This window comes from Olea europaea, chromosome 5 (assembly GCF_002742605.1).
Source record: "Olea europaea var. sylvestris chromosome 5, O_europaea_v1, whole genome shotgun sequence".
In the NCBI taxonomy this organism is placed as follows: Eukaryota; Viridiplantae; Streptophyta; class Magnoliopsida; order Lamiales; family Oleaceae; genus Olea; species Olea europaea.
In genome coordinates, this window is record NC_036241.1 from 13,239,069 (window position 1) to 13,251,939 (window position 12,871).

The following is a 12,871-nucleotide window of genomic DNA, read 5'->3' on the forward strand; positions in this document are numbered from 1 at the left end:
CCGTACTACTACTCCAATTCAACCACTTAAAAAACCTAAAAGCCTACGTGTACCAATCAGATTACAGAAAGAGATCGAATCTAGGCGTCCTCTCGTCCACTAATTCAGAACTCGCAAGTCGCTCTCCCACCTCTAATTTAGATCTCTTACCACGTGGCAATACCTCCGTGACTCAATTTATTTATTAACTAATAAATTATTAAAATACTATTTTCATAGTTTTGTTTCTCACAAAGCTCAAATCAAAAGCCTCTTTTTCCCACAAGAACATTCGAGATTTGCAAGCTGTAACTCTGTAAAAAGGCATCAAATTTAGGGGTTTTGTTGAATTTCTCAACATTACGGTGGTCTCCTTGATTGTCCAGTGAGATCTTTGGTTAAGTATGTTTATTGCATTTTTTTTTCTCCTTTTGAATTGATTTCTTTGTTTGAATTTGGATAATTGTTTCAGATTAAGGCTTTGTCTGATTGCTGAGAAAAAAAGAAAAAAGATTGAATTTTGAAGATTATGTTTGTTAATTTTTTAGCACGGCGTTAAATCAATTTTTCCCCAAGTTAAAGTAAGATTTAAGTTGGAATCTTATTATTTCTTCTTTCGTTGCGGGCAAACATTAGTTTTCTTTCATTTAGTATAAATTTGTCGAACTGCTTAAATTTAAGGCTAATTTCTCAAACTCGATTTGTCCTTTTGGATTAAGTGAACCCAGTTATTATTTTGTTTAGTTACTGAATTTCATATTGTTTTTCATGAAGTTCCTCTGTTCTTCTCAGTAGCCTGACTTTTCAGGCTATTTTTTTATTTTTCACTTTTTGAGAAGGTTTAAAGTTGCATGTAAATTAATGAAACAGTGAAGAGGATTATTTTGTTTGGCTTCTAATGCGTTGTGGTTTGATTATTTGTTCTGTGAATTTGGAAAACGGAGGTGAAGGGAGGATTTGGATTTTAAATATGAAGGAAGTTGCATACAGTTCGAGTGCAGGCTGAAAGATTTGGAGGAATGTCTGACTTGCACATGTTTGAGGTAGGGTTTGTCTGTGGACTGATAGAACAACTACGATCCGATTTTGTTTCTGCCTTGAAAATTTCTTATCCTGTTAATAAAAATCTTGAATCATTTTTTGATACACTTATTAGCTTGTTCTGTTTGATTACATGTATTAGATTGTTTTTTAGTTTACTTAGTCCAAAAGCTTAATCTAGTTAGGAAACAAACATTTATTTGTTTAGATTTTATTTTCAACACGTATTCTCATACAGGTCTACACATTTTTCCATCAATGATTTGATTCTTGCACAATTTTTATAAATGAGTGATGACGAAACTAGATATGAGGTTGCATACTCTGATATCATATTAAATCATAAAGCTTGAAGCTTAAGGTATTGGAGAAAGGACATAGCTGTTAGTTTAGTTTTTTTATTCCATATCTTTTAATGATTTTTTTTTATTGGTGGGTCTAATGATGTTACTGTATAGACAATTTAGAGGGGAAACTAGATACATTGAACACATCGAAGTATGCACATGATACAACTAAAATGTTTGGTTCTCTTAGTAGCTTATTAATAGAAGACCTTTTCTTGTGTTGGTTTTCTAGGAAGGGTAAAAAAGCTGGACATAGAATGTAATAGATTGTGGAATTCGTATCCATTGGGAATTGCATCAAATGTATGTCAAAACTAGTGTTATATATGACAATAGCCTCTAAATCTGTTAAATTATAAATTTGACTTATTGTTGTGCATTAGATGAGGTATGAAGCCTGTAGGATGCGTGAAAACAATGACCATAATTGAATCAACCATGAGACACAGACAGAGATTAAGAGAGCCTTCTGTGTTACCATCTGGGTAGCAAGCTAGATTAATAAATGTTTTGATATCCAAAGATTTCCAATATTTTCCTTCTCGTCAACTTCTGAGCAATGATGGTACCTAGGCTGGAGGGATTGAACTTAGTTTGACCCTTACACGGGCGCAAGAGTAAAATAAATTCAGCCAAGGCAATAATGAAAACTCATGACATTAAAGTTATTCTAGTAGTTAATATTTCATCCTCTATTCGTGAGGCTTATGTATATGGCAAATAGTAATAACTTTGAATTCTTATCATTTGATTGTGGCTTGAATGATTTTAATATGATCTTAACATGACAGAAAACTTACTGTCACCCACTCATCAATCATAGAAAATCTTGGGTTTGGTAGAAGTAAAAATATGAAAAGTTACAAAATATATAAATATTTGAAGTAGTACAAGTCATGAACCTTTTTGCATGTCTTTTATTGTTGTGGATACAATTATGCAGACATTTGTTGAATCTAGTCCTATAACTCGTATTTAGGAAACAATATTAACTTTTATACGAAGACGAACTACAAAATCTGAAGGCTCAAAATGCATTGAGAGTTCTATTTGCTCGAATAGCATTCTGAAGGCCGAAAGTGCATCACATTTCTTAGTTCAACCATTGGTAACTAATGGACAATGAAATGATAGGTTGATGTTTAAGTTGAATCAATCAACCATTCTAAGAAAATATTCTATCAAGCGAAGATCATTTATCTCTAAATCCTTAGTTTTAGTCTTCTCGAGTTCCTGATCCTGCTTCATTGTTTTCGGTTAGGATTATGTCATCCACATATGCAACTAGGATAATAAGTAAGCCTAAAGTTGAATGTACTGATTTACTAAGCTCCTGTTTGGGCTCCTTTGTTGAGTCGATGGTTGACCCTCCGTATGCTTTCCAATAAGCTTGTGCTGCCTTCATTTATAAATTCTGGCTATTCACTAGTTGTTGTATTTACAGTCTTATAGTTTTGTTTAGTCATCTTATGGAATTATTCACTGCAGTTATGACCACTAAATTTCTGTAACTGTTGCTACAGCTTGAGGATATAGTTTGGGATGATTTTTGCCAGAGTGATGATCATATAGTGCCCCATCCTGGGGACGAACAGGCTGATGAAAATCCTTTTCAAGATAGTAGGCTTAAGAGACCTCGCCTGGAAGTAACTGGTATTTCAAATAATTCTGGAGATAGATCCGCCACTACAAATATTGGTCAGGATAAAGATCATGGAGACTTTTCAAATTTAAGTAACCGAAGGAACACAATGTTGGAAAAAGACTCATTGTCTATCACACCCAATGCTGTCTTCCTTTCTTCCTCTGATAGTGACTTGGTCAAAGAAGTAGCATCTGAAAATGCCAAAATATCAGGTCATGGCTTCAAAAGCAATAATACAGACACCAGTGGTAGTGAGTTTGGTGTAGATGATCTCATTCTTAATGACAAAAGCACTGTGGTTGATGGCAACTCTTACAGTTATACACTTGGTGACATTTCTCAAACAGACCATGATCTCAATTTCTTTGACAAGAATCCTGAGGACAAAGATTCCAGTGATTTCTTGTATTGCGATTGGCCTGAAATTGGAAATTTTGAGGATGTTGACAGGATATTTAGGTGTGATTCGACATTTGAACTTGGTGCCGGTAAAGAAGATGAATTGGGTTGGTTTTCATCACAAGATGCTATAGGAGGGTCTGACGATGTGCCAAAATCAGATTTTAAGTTTTCATGTTCCCAGTCAAATGCATTGGAAAATACATCAGAGAAACATAACTTCTTTATGCAAAATGCTAGCTATTCTGTGAACGATTCTGCATTTAAAAGTGGAGCGGTTAGACACAAAGGTGGTTCTTGGTCTTCAGATATTCATGAATGTGTTAAGCATCTGGCTTTTGTGAACGGACCTTCTAGCTCGGATAGCAAAGATAAATTTATGCCTAAAGGACAGGTTAGTGCATGCTACTGTTAATTGAAATAACGCTTTTATCTTTTTAAAGAAATCTAACTTAGAAACTCTTAATTAATTTGGAATCAAAAGTCAGCAATGTGAGGTGATTGTTTTGCTGTGGGTGGGACTCACTGGTAAAGGTCACCACAAGATTCCAACTAAGAACCTCTCCAAAACTGGCAATGGATTATTACCTCTGAAGGGATTCAATATCCTTCAGCGTTTCACATGCTTATTTCTGAGTCCTGGTCATAAGTTAGCTGTTGGTTAAAATTTTGTTAATTTTGGGGACAGTTTTTTTCCCATAATTAAGCACAACGGGATAATAGTTGGAGTTAAGTGTATTAAACCTCTATGCAGTCTAAATATGCACGTCAAAGTTCAAGATGGTGTAGCACTATAAATATTTGTGAAACATTAATAATGGATTTGATAACTTGGCAGGTCCATGAGCAGAAAAAGCAGTCAAAACACCAAAACCAGTCTGGTGGAAAAAGAAAAGAACATCACGGTGGAAATGTCAGTTCTTTTAATTATAATAGTAACCCGCCAAATGAAGTCATGCAGCTTGATTCTGGGGTCACATCTAATCGAAGTTTCACATCTGCGGGTATTCGAAAGCAACAAAAATATCTGGATCCAGATTCCTCTGGTCACCTACGGAATACTGTTTCTTTTGTGCATTCTGATAATAGTCATCTATCAGATCAAACTTCAGTACATCCAACTGTATCGGCTATAAAATCTGAGAATAATTATTTAACACCTCTTTCTAAGAGGAAGTTCTTCTCTGCATCCAGTCTAGTTCAATCGGTGGAGAATCCTCATGATCCTTCTTCTGTTTCAGTAGAGTCTCAAGCACGTTCTTCCATGGATAAATTTGAAAATCGCAGTGTTGTTGAAGTCAACATGGTTAAACCAGGAGAATTTGGTTCCTCAAATGTGCAGGAGGGATCATCCATGAGTTCAGGGTTGGATGATATTCCACAAGAAGCAACTAGTATTCGGCATCTTCAGCTTGTCATGGAACAGGTATAACGCTCTTTCCAAGATTTTATGTATAATCTTCGTTCTTTACTGATATATCTAATGACATAACTTGATGCTGAGAATCGTAATTCATTTTGTTCCATTTTATGACGACGAAAGAGTATGAGGTATACGTGAGTCTTGTGATGGTTGTAAAGAGATTCAACCCATAATTTTTTCCCTTCAGGTCATCAGTAAATGGTATGAACTCTTAGAAGGCATGGTTATGTACTCACTGTCAAGACTTGGAGTTCCATCTTAGAAATGTCAACCTTATTAAGAGGAGTAGCTCAAACATTTATAAATTGGTCTATTTTTATATCTTTATTTGATGTGAGATCATATTTCTTAACTTGTACCAGCAAGATGGTGGCTAGTTTGAACAAACCAATCTTGAAATTCAAGAGTGAGTCATGGCTCATCATCGACGTCATCATACACAAATCCTTCTCAGTTTTCACTGTTTGATTTCATTGACAATCTGCAACTCAAATCCCTAAAAGCCCTAACAATCCAGGAAGAAAAATGATGATATCTTTAGAAATCGTTACGGATATATCTCATGCTTACTAGTGAAATCCCTTTTGACATGTCCCATCAAGATGATGGCTCGTTTGAACTTATCAATCTTGAAATTCATGTGCTCATTTTTAATTGGATCGAATTGCTCGTTAGAATTTAATGGGTTCTGATACCAAGTTAAAATTTGGGGTTTCATCTTAAAAATGTCAACCTTATTAAGAGAAGTAGCCCAAATTCTTATAAATTGATCTATGTTTTCATTTTTATTGAATGTGGGACTATATCCCTTTAACACTCCCCTTTAGAAAATTTGAATGCTCGACCATATGTGAGCAGCTTCTTATTTGTATGTATTTTCGAGGCAATGGAGATCCTTTAAGAACTATTGAATGTGCATGTGTAGTCATAATTTTTCTTTTCTTTAAGAAAAATACCAACACAGCCTTAGTAGGTTTTCAAGCTCTTGGGAGTTTGGATTCTCCGATCGTAAATAAATAAACTCAAACTCATGAAAACAAGAGGAATGGCTGCAAGTTCTATTGAAGTTAGTTTGAGCAGTTTTACTAGCCTGAATACAAAGAGAACTCAAAATACTTGCTCAGCAGATGAGAGCAATTTTATCTTGTGAGCAGATGAGAGCAATTTTATCTTGTGCAGAGAAGATCACGGCTCTCTCCTAGTGCACTTAACTGCCCCATTGCCTAAATACATCAAGTGACATGCTAATTAAATTCAAATAAAAGTTTAATCGTATGAACAGTCACAGGTCAGGTTGATTAAAATGACAAGGAAAATCCATTGAGATAGTTTTTAGAGTTTCATAAGTTTTGTGTTCTTACATACTCTGAAAGCAGCGATTTTGCAGTGTTCATGTCCTCTTACACATATGACTACTTTGAAAATGATTGCGATTACCGTCTTTGGTTTAGTTGGACTTGAGGACAAAGCTATGCATAAGGGATAGTCTGTACCGTTTGGCTCGGAGTGCCGAACAAAGACATAACCATGCAAACCCCAGTAACGGTTGTGAAGATGACAGAGATGCCAATGGAGCACTGATGGCTGAAGGAACAAACAAGTATGTCATTTCATTGATTTCATTGTTATTTGAATTTGTTTTTGTTACCGTTGTTTAAGATGTACTGTTCTAACTCCTTGGTAATGTTACACCGTGAGTGAGTTTCAACTGAGCTAGATGTGGAAATCATTGTTTCTGCTTCATGAACCACTGTTGTAGACTAATGTAAATAAAAAACGGGTTGTTTCTCAAACAGTTTAAGCTTTTATATTAGATGGTTCGATCGTTTAGTGGCCAAGTGTTAGTGCCACCAGTTTACAAAAATTGTGCACTTACTGTGCCTTGTTATGTAAAACTGAGTCCAACTTACACATAAGTGGACATTAAATTTAAATAAATAGATGTGATTTCTCTATATCAGTTATTGATAAGATGGTTGAACAACCACTACGACGCCCTTTGCTTTCTATCATTGATTCCTTGACTTCTTTTGACCTCATCTGTTGGCTTCTCTCTTAGGTGTGCTGGATTTTTGGATATGGAAACCAATACAAATCCTGTAGATCGCTCAGTTGCGCACTTGCTGTTCCACAGGCCCTCAGACTTGTCCGTGAAACCTGCCCATGATTCATGGGCATTCAAGTCACCTAGCACGGTAAGGTTTTCAAAGCATGCAAGTTGATCCCAAAGCCATATGATCAGCACTTTCAATTTTTTTACGGAACTTAGTTAGCCTATATATCATGTATTGAAGTGTCTTGAACAGGTTCATGGATCTATAAATAGCCCCCATGTAGTGCCTCAGACAGTACTTAACCATCAAGAAAGCGTTGTTGAAACAGAGAAAAAAAGGCTGACTGCCGACTACACCTAAGAAACAGCTTCAGCTAAATATATGATGCCCTTTTGAAAACACCATGTTCATGATTATGTATTAAATATTCAAGCCACTCATCATAGATACCTAATTTTTACGTGACTCTAATATTGTATCCTCGTGAGTATAGTTTGCAATCTATCACGTTTCGAATCATTGTATTAGTTTCTGCTTAAGCTATTTAACTTCCCACATTTAACTGATTTTTAGTGACCTGCAACCTCTGGGATGCAAAATGCACCAGTTGCTTGATGGTGAACAAGGTATCCCCCTCCCTCCCTCTCATTTTTGCTCTTGTTTGATTTTTATTTCTTAAGAAGTGATTTTTTTTGGGAGAATGTGGGTCCAAGTGCAAAATTGGAGAATATGTGATTGAAAATGAGTTTGAGAAAAGTGAAATATCAAAATCAAACAAGGGCGAAGTGTCTTCCAGTGTAACTTTTTAAACTTTGATGATGATGTTCAAATGAGTAATATTAAGGTTATGCAATACGTCTTTTTAGCCATATTGAGGTATGCATATTTGGCGCATTTTTAGGTGCATCTAATTTTTCATGATGGACTCATGAAAAAATATTGATTTTGATTTTGCATTTAGGTAGCGCTTTGTGTACACGTCTATGGCCATATATTAGATATTTTCTTATCCCATGTCAATGGTAGATGGTCATCTTGTTATGCCAAATTTTTTCCTTTTTTCTCTTATTTTTTTAAGTATATACGCTTCATCCTTCCCAAAAAGGGGGCATTGTTAATAACTAGAAAAATCTATAATGCTTAGAAACATGAATAAGTGCCTGGTAAAGTAATTTTTATTTTTTCATGGAAAAGTAAATTTAGTTATTGAAAAAAGTGACTTAAATTTATGCTTGATGAAATGGAAGTTACTTATTTTCAACTTGTTATTCTAGGTCATTTTTTGCATTTTTTTACGTTTGAATAAGTATTTATAAATACATTTTATAGGGTTGAGAAAAAATCAATCAAAGTCATTCAAATTGATGGACCCGACCCAACTGAACTGGACTGATTTTGGATTGGTTTTTGTAATAAAAGATGGTTTCGGATTTGATCGTAAAATTTAGTATGGGTTTGGTTATGGTTGCTGGTTACCAAAAAATTCATTTACTAATTTTATTGAATCCCTAAAATCGATTTACAATTTCAGTCATTTCTCTCCTCGTCTCTTGACACCTCCTCCTACCAACCAATCACTTTTTCCTTGCATTTGTTTTCTATTGATGCATGAAGGAGTATGCCTTCGCTTCCAGCTCCTTTCTGTCAAATCCAAAAATCATCGGTGTCGTCCAATGGGACGATGGCACACCATGTTCCTTTATTTTTCTTCAGAGTTCACAACATATGCTGCAAATAGGCTGTACAGAAATATTCTGAGGCAATTTTATTTGAAGTCAACTTTATGATTGGGTTCCTTCTTTTTTTTTTTTTTTTTTTTTTTTTTTTTTAATGACCGTGGGTGTTCGAGCTAGTTTATACGCACCTCGACTAATCTCACAGGACCATGAAATTTACAGTTGGGTACTCACCTCAGTGACTTTGAGGGGACTTGAACTGATGATAATTGAGGAGCAAAACTAAGGTCTGATCACAGAGCTATCCCTTGGGGTTACAATTGGGTTCTTGTTGATGTTGGCAATTATGCCTTCGAGTATCATGGTATTTATAATGGTGGTCATGTGGAAATTGGGTATTTGATTTTCCAAGGCAACGATGAGGGTGTGATGGTGGAGGAAGAGGAGGAGAATTCATGTGGATGTTTTTAAATCTTTGAACGTCAAAAATCGATCAATCAATCCAAACAAAATCTATTAAAGCTTGATTGGTTGGGTTTGGGTTGTTCAATCTTGGATAGGTTGGCTTGGTTTAATTTTTTATCAAACCAAACATGTTAGTTTAGGTTCGGGTTGGGTCCAAAATCGATCCAACCCAAACTGTCCTGTTTTTTAGTTAGTAATTTTTATTTTTTAATTATAGATGGACTTAGAATTCCTAATAACTAACTAAAAACTGTTATGAAAAGAGAGAGAAATAGAAGAAATTAGAAAAGTCAATAAATTTGTTTGTTTTATTAAGAACAAAATCTCATATGTATAGGGAAGAATTGTAGCTACAAGGGATAAAACATTTATAATAACTAAGATTGCAGGGGTATAAAAGTCATTTGTAAATACCATTATATTTACAACACTCCTCTTTGACTGACTATTTATACAATGATTATATTATTGAAACATTGTTTTGGGAAAATTTGGATGGGACAAAAATATCAATAAATGAAAAAAGAGTACAAATAATTCGAAGTAATAAAATATTACCTCATTGAAATCTTGTCAAAAAAATCCAGTTGGACAACTTGAAAAAAAAAAAAGAAAAGAAAAAAGATTAAAGATTAAAGATATTTCACCTAATTTCAATACTTGTATCAAGTGGTCTATGTCTTCTATGTCAGTGTCTTCAATATTGATATTTTGTACGTTAATGTCTTTAAATAACATTGTCTTCATACAAAATATTTATCAAACTTTAATAATTGTAGTAATGGTCATTGAAGTTTAAAACTTTCAGCAACGGTCGCTAAACTTTTGGGCGGTTACACTAATGGTTACTTAAATAACATTGTCTTCATACAAAATATTTATCAAACTTTAATAATTGTAGTAACGGTCATTGAAGTTTAAAACTTTCAGCAACGGTCGCTAAACTTTTGGGCGGTTACACTAATGGTTACTTAAGTTTAAAAACTTTCACAAATGGTCACTGAAGTTACCAAAATGATTCTACTTCAAACTTAAGGACCAAAACACATGACCAAAGAATGTTGAGGACCTCAGGTGCAAATTTTCAACGAAAATGAATTTCCCAATCATCTAAAACTGCCCCGACTCTTTTCCAAATTCGTCCAACTGCATTGATGTCCATGTTAATCACATTCCACAAATCGCTCAAACTCATGTAGATGCTTCTAACCATGTTCATATAATAACAAACAACTAAGAAAATCGAAATATAGAGCATTTTTTCGAATCAGTGAACTCGCGGCCAACAAACTCATTTTTCGGCACCGGTGGTGGTACCCATGATCGCGGACCACCTGTCCTAGCATTTTTTCTTCATGACGCACTTATTCCAGCCATGGGTCATCACCAATTTGGGCACAAAGTGGATGAACAAGTTGTGCAGTTCATACGTAAGGCTGCCTGGTTTGTCTACCTTCAACTGAGGTTTTTTTACCGTCCCAATCATCAAATTCGCCTTTAATATCTTCAATTCAGGTTGGTAGTACGTTGGGTCATGAATCAATTGCATCAATTAATCATCAAATTGAGCCTATTTCTGGATCATCCGCACCAAGTCTGCTCGCGAGAGAATGAATTTCATCCATCAATTGGAGGCTCCAATTTGACCCAATATACAAATCAACTTGGGGGGACTAACATTCAGGTTCAAAAGACACTGGGTAACCGCTCAATTGCAGAAATTATAGCTTTGATATACCAAATTTTGGAATCAAACGCCGTTGGGTTTGGGGGTTTTTTGGTCAAAAATTTGCACCCGAGGTCCTCAATCTTTGGTCACGTGTCCTTAAGTTTGAAGTAGAATAATTTTGGTAACTTCGGTGACCATTTGTGAAAGTTTTTAAACTTAAGTGACCATTAGTGTAACCGTCCGGAAGTTCAATGACCGTTATTGAGAGTTTTAAATTTCAGTGACTGTTTTATAATTTTTTTGTAAGTTCAGCGACAATTTTTGAAATTAACCCTTTAAAAAATGGCTCTTATTGATCTCTTTGAAAGTCTTGTACATATTAAAGTATTATTTTTGAGGAGAAATGTCTAGTAGGTTATGAACATTCATTATACAAAGAATATGCCTCGTTAAAACACTTTGTTAGGAAAAAACCTAATGAAGGAAATAGTTCATTAATTCTTTTAAATACGCTACAAAAGTTTTCTTACAAAAAACCTTAACAGTAAAACTCAATGGGATAAAACCTTGGTTAAAGAAAAAAAGTAAAATGTTTATTTATTCCTCGTAATAAATTTACTTGAATTATACTTTAGACATTAAATTGTTCAACGATAGATGCTCTCTATTTTAAAGAGTCAAATCTTGAAATCATGTTTCAAAAGATTCTTTAAATTAACATTTTAATTTAGGGAGTACATTCGGAGAGCCAAACTAACTCTGTATAATTAAATACAGTCAAAGTGTTTTCAATTTTTAATGTAGGAAAATAACAAAATAATTTAGAGAAAAGCTAATTAAAATGAAAGATAGAGAAAAGTAATTAATATTAGGAGTATTAAAATTAAGTGTTAAATAAAAAAAATTATTGGAGTGCTTCAAAATTTAAATTCTATAAATTTATGGACGCTCTCCAAATGATAGAATATGTTCTTTAAAAATAGAGAGTATCTTGAAAACTCTCTAACAAGATAGAGACTTGCAATTACATTTATCACATGATAATTTATCTATTTATACTAGTCTTCGCGAAATTCAATATATAAAGAGTCATATATTTCATGGTACGACTTTACTTCATTTTATTATTATTATTATTATTATTATTATTATTATTATTATTATTTGCATAAGTATACACCTTTAGGCTTTCAGACTTTAGATTCTAAAATTCAAGTTTCTTTATGAGTTTAGTTTTACTAGGATCAAGTCTACAAACTTCATATATTTGTAGTAAATTCAATTTTAGTACGATATGTCATTTTATTTGATCGATCATTACTTCGATCGATGTGTTTCGAAAAACTTATTTCGATTTTTCGTTATTCATAATATGATGCAGTACATAACGTATAAAAGTGTTGTCGACAACTTTTTCTTTTTCGACTCTATTCTTTCTATAATGACATAACTTATTGTGATATCTCAATTTTCAATATATCAGATATCCAAACCTCTCTAAATTTTATAATTTGTTATGTTTAGATACTCATTAAGAGTATATGCCTCTTTAATGGTATCATCATTACTAATTGCTTCATTTTTGTTAGGAGATTTTTATATTAGAATCGAATATCATCACGCGTTAAGCTTGCCATCAAATATAATATTAATTAATTACCCTCTAGGACTTTAATTCGAGCCAGAGCATATAAAGTGATGTATGAGATATTATTGATTTCTTTGATCAATAATGCATCTAAATATATTATCTTTCAAACTTCCAGTTCGAATAATCTTTTACGATGATTTAGATAATGATGCACTGTATATTATTTTCAACTTTTTAATTCATTCTCTAATGCTGAAAGAATTATCCAATCAAATTGATAATCAACAAACTGTGTTATAAAATATTATCCATTTAGGATAAAGATTCAAACTATGTATTTATTCTCAGCATTCTTTACTTTTCATCTTAATACATTGTGGAGTAATTAGGCTCGACCCCAAGTCAATTGTAACAAGAAGAACTATGATATTGACATAATGTGTAATAGCATTTCCAAAACAGAAACGAAAAGTACCTTATTCTCAAATAAATTAATTGGAGGATTTTAACAAGAAATAGTGTTAAAATCATTTACCGACATTTCTAATAACACTTATTAAAATTACGAGATTTATGCCAAGA

General features: G+C 33.6%; 1 protein-coding gene across 2 annotated transcripts; it reads left to right on the forward strand.

Annotated features, from left to right (window-relative positions):
• The first annotated feature begins 213 nt into the window (after nt 1-213).
• LOC111394716 (protein LNK1-like) lies at nt 214-7,454 on the forward strand. 2 transcript variants are annotated; one of them, XM_023020663.1, is made up of 7 exons: nt 214-381; nt 924-1,022; nt 2,891-3,805; nt 4,250-4,837; nt 6,286-6,434; nt 6,894-7,029; nt 7,141-7,454. In XM_023020663.1, the coding sequence occupies exons 2-7, from the start codon at nt 999-1,001 to the stop codon at nt 7,246-7,248; spliced, it is 1,920 nt and encodes a 639-aa protein (XP_022876431.1). In that variant the 5' UTR covers nt 214-381; nt 924-998; the 3' UTR covers nt 7,249-7,454. The 2 variants fall into 2 exon arrangements, with proteins under 2 accessions (XP_022876431.1, XP_022876432.1); XM_023020664.1 differs by lacking the exon at nt 214-381 and having other exon boundaries at nt 396-1,022; nt 2,856-3,805.
• The last annotated feature ends 5,417 nt before the right edge of the window (nt 7,455-12,871 follow it).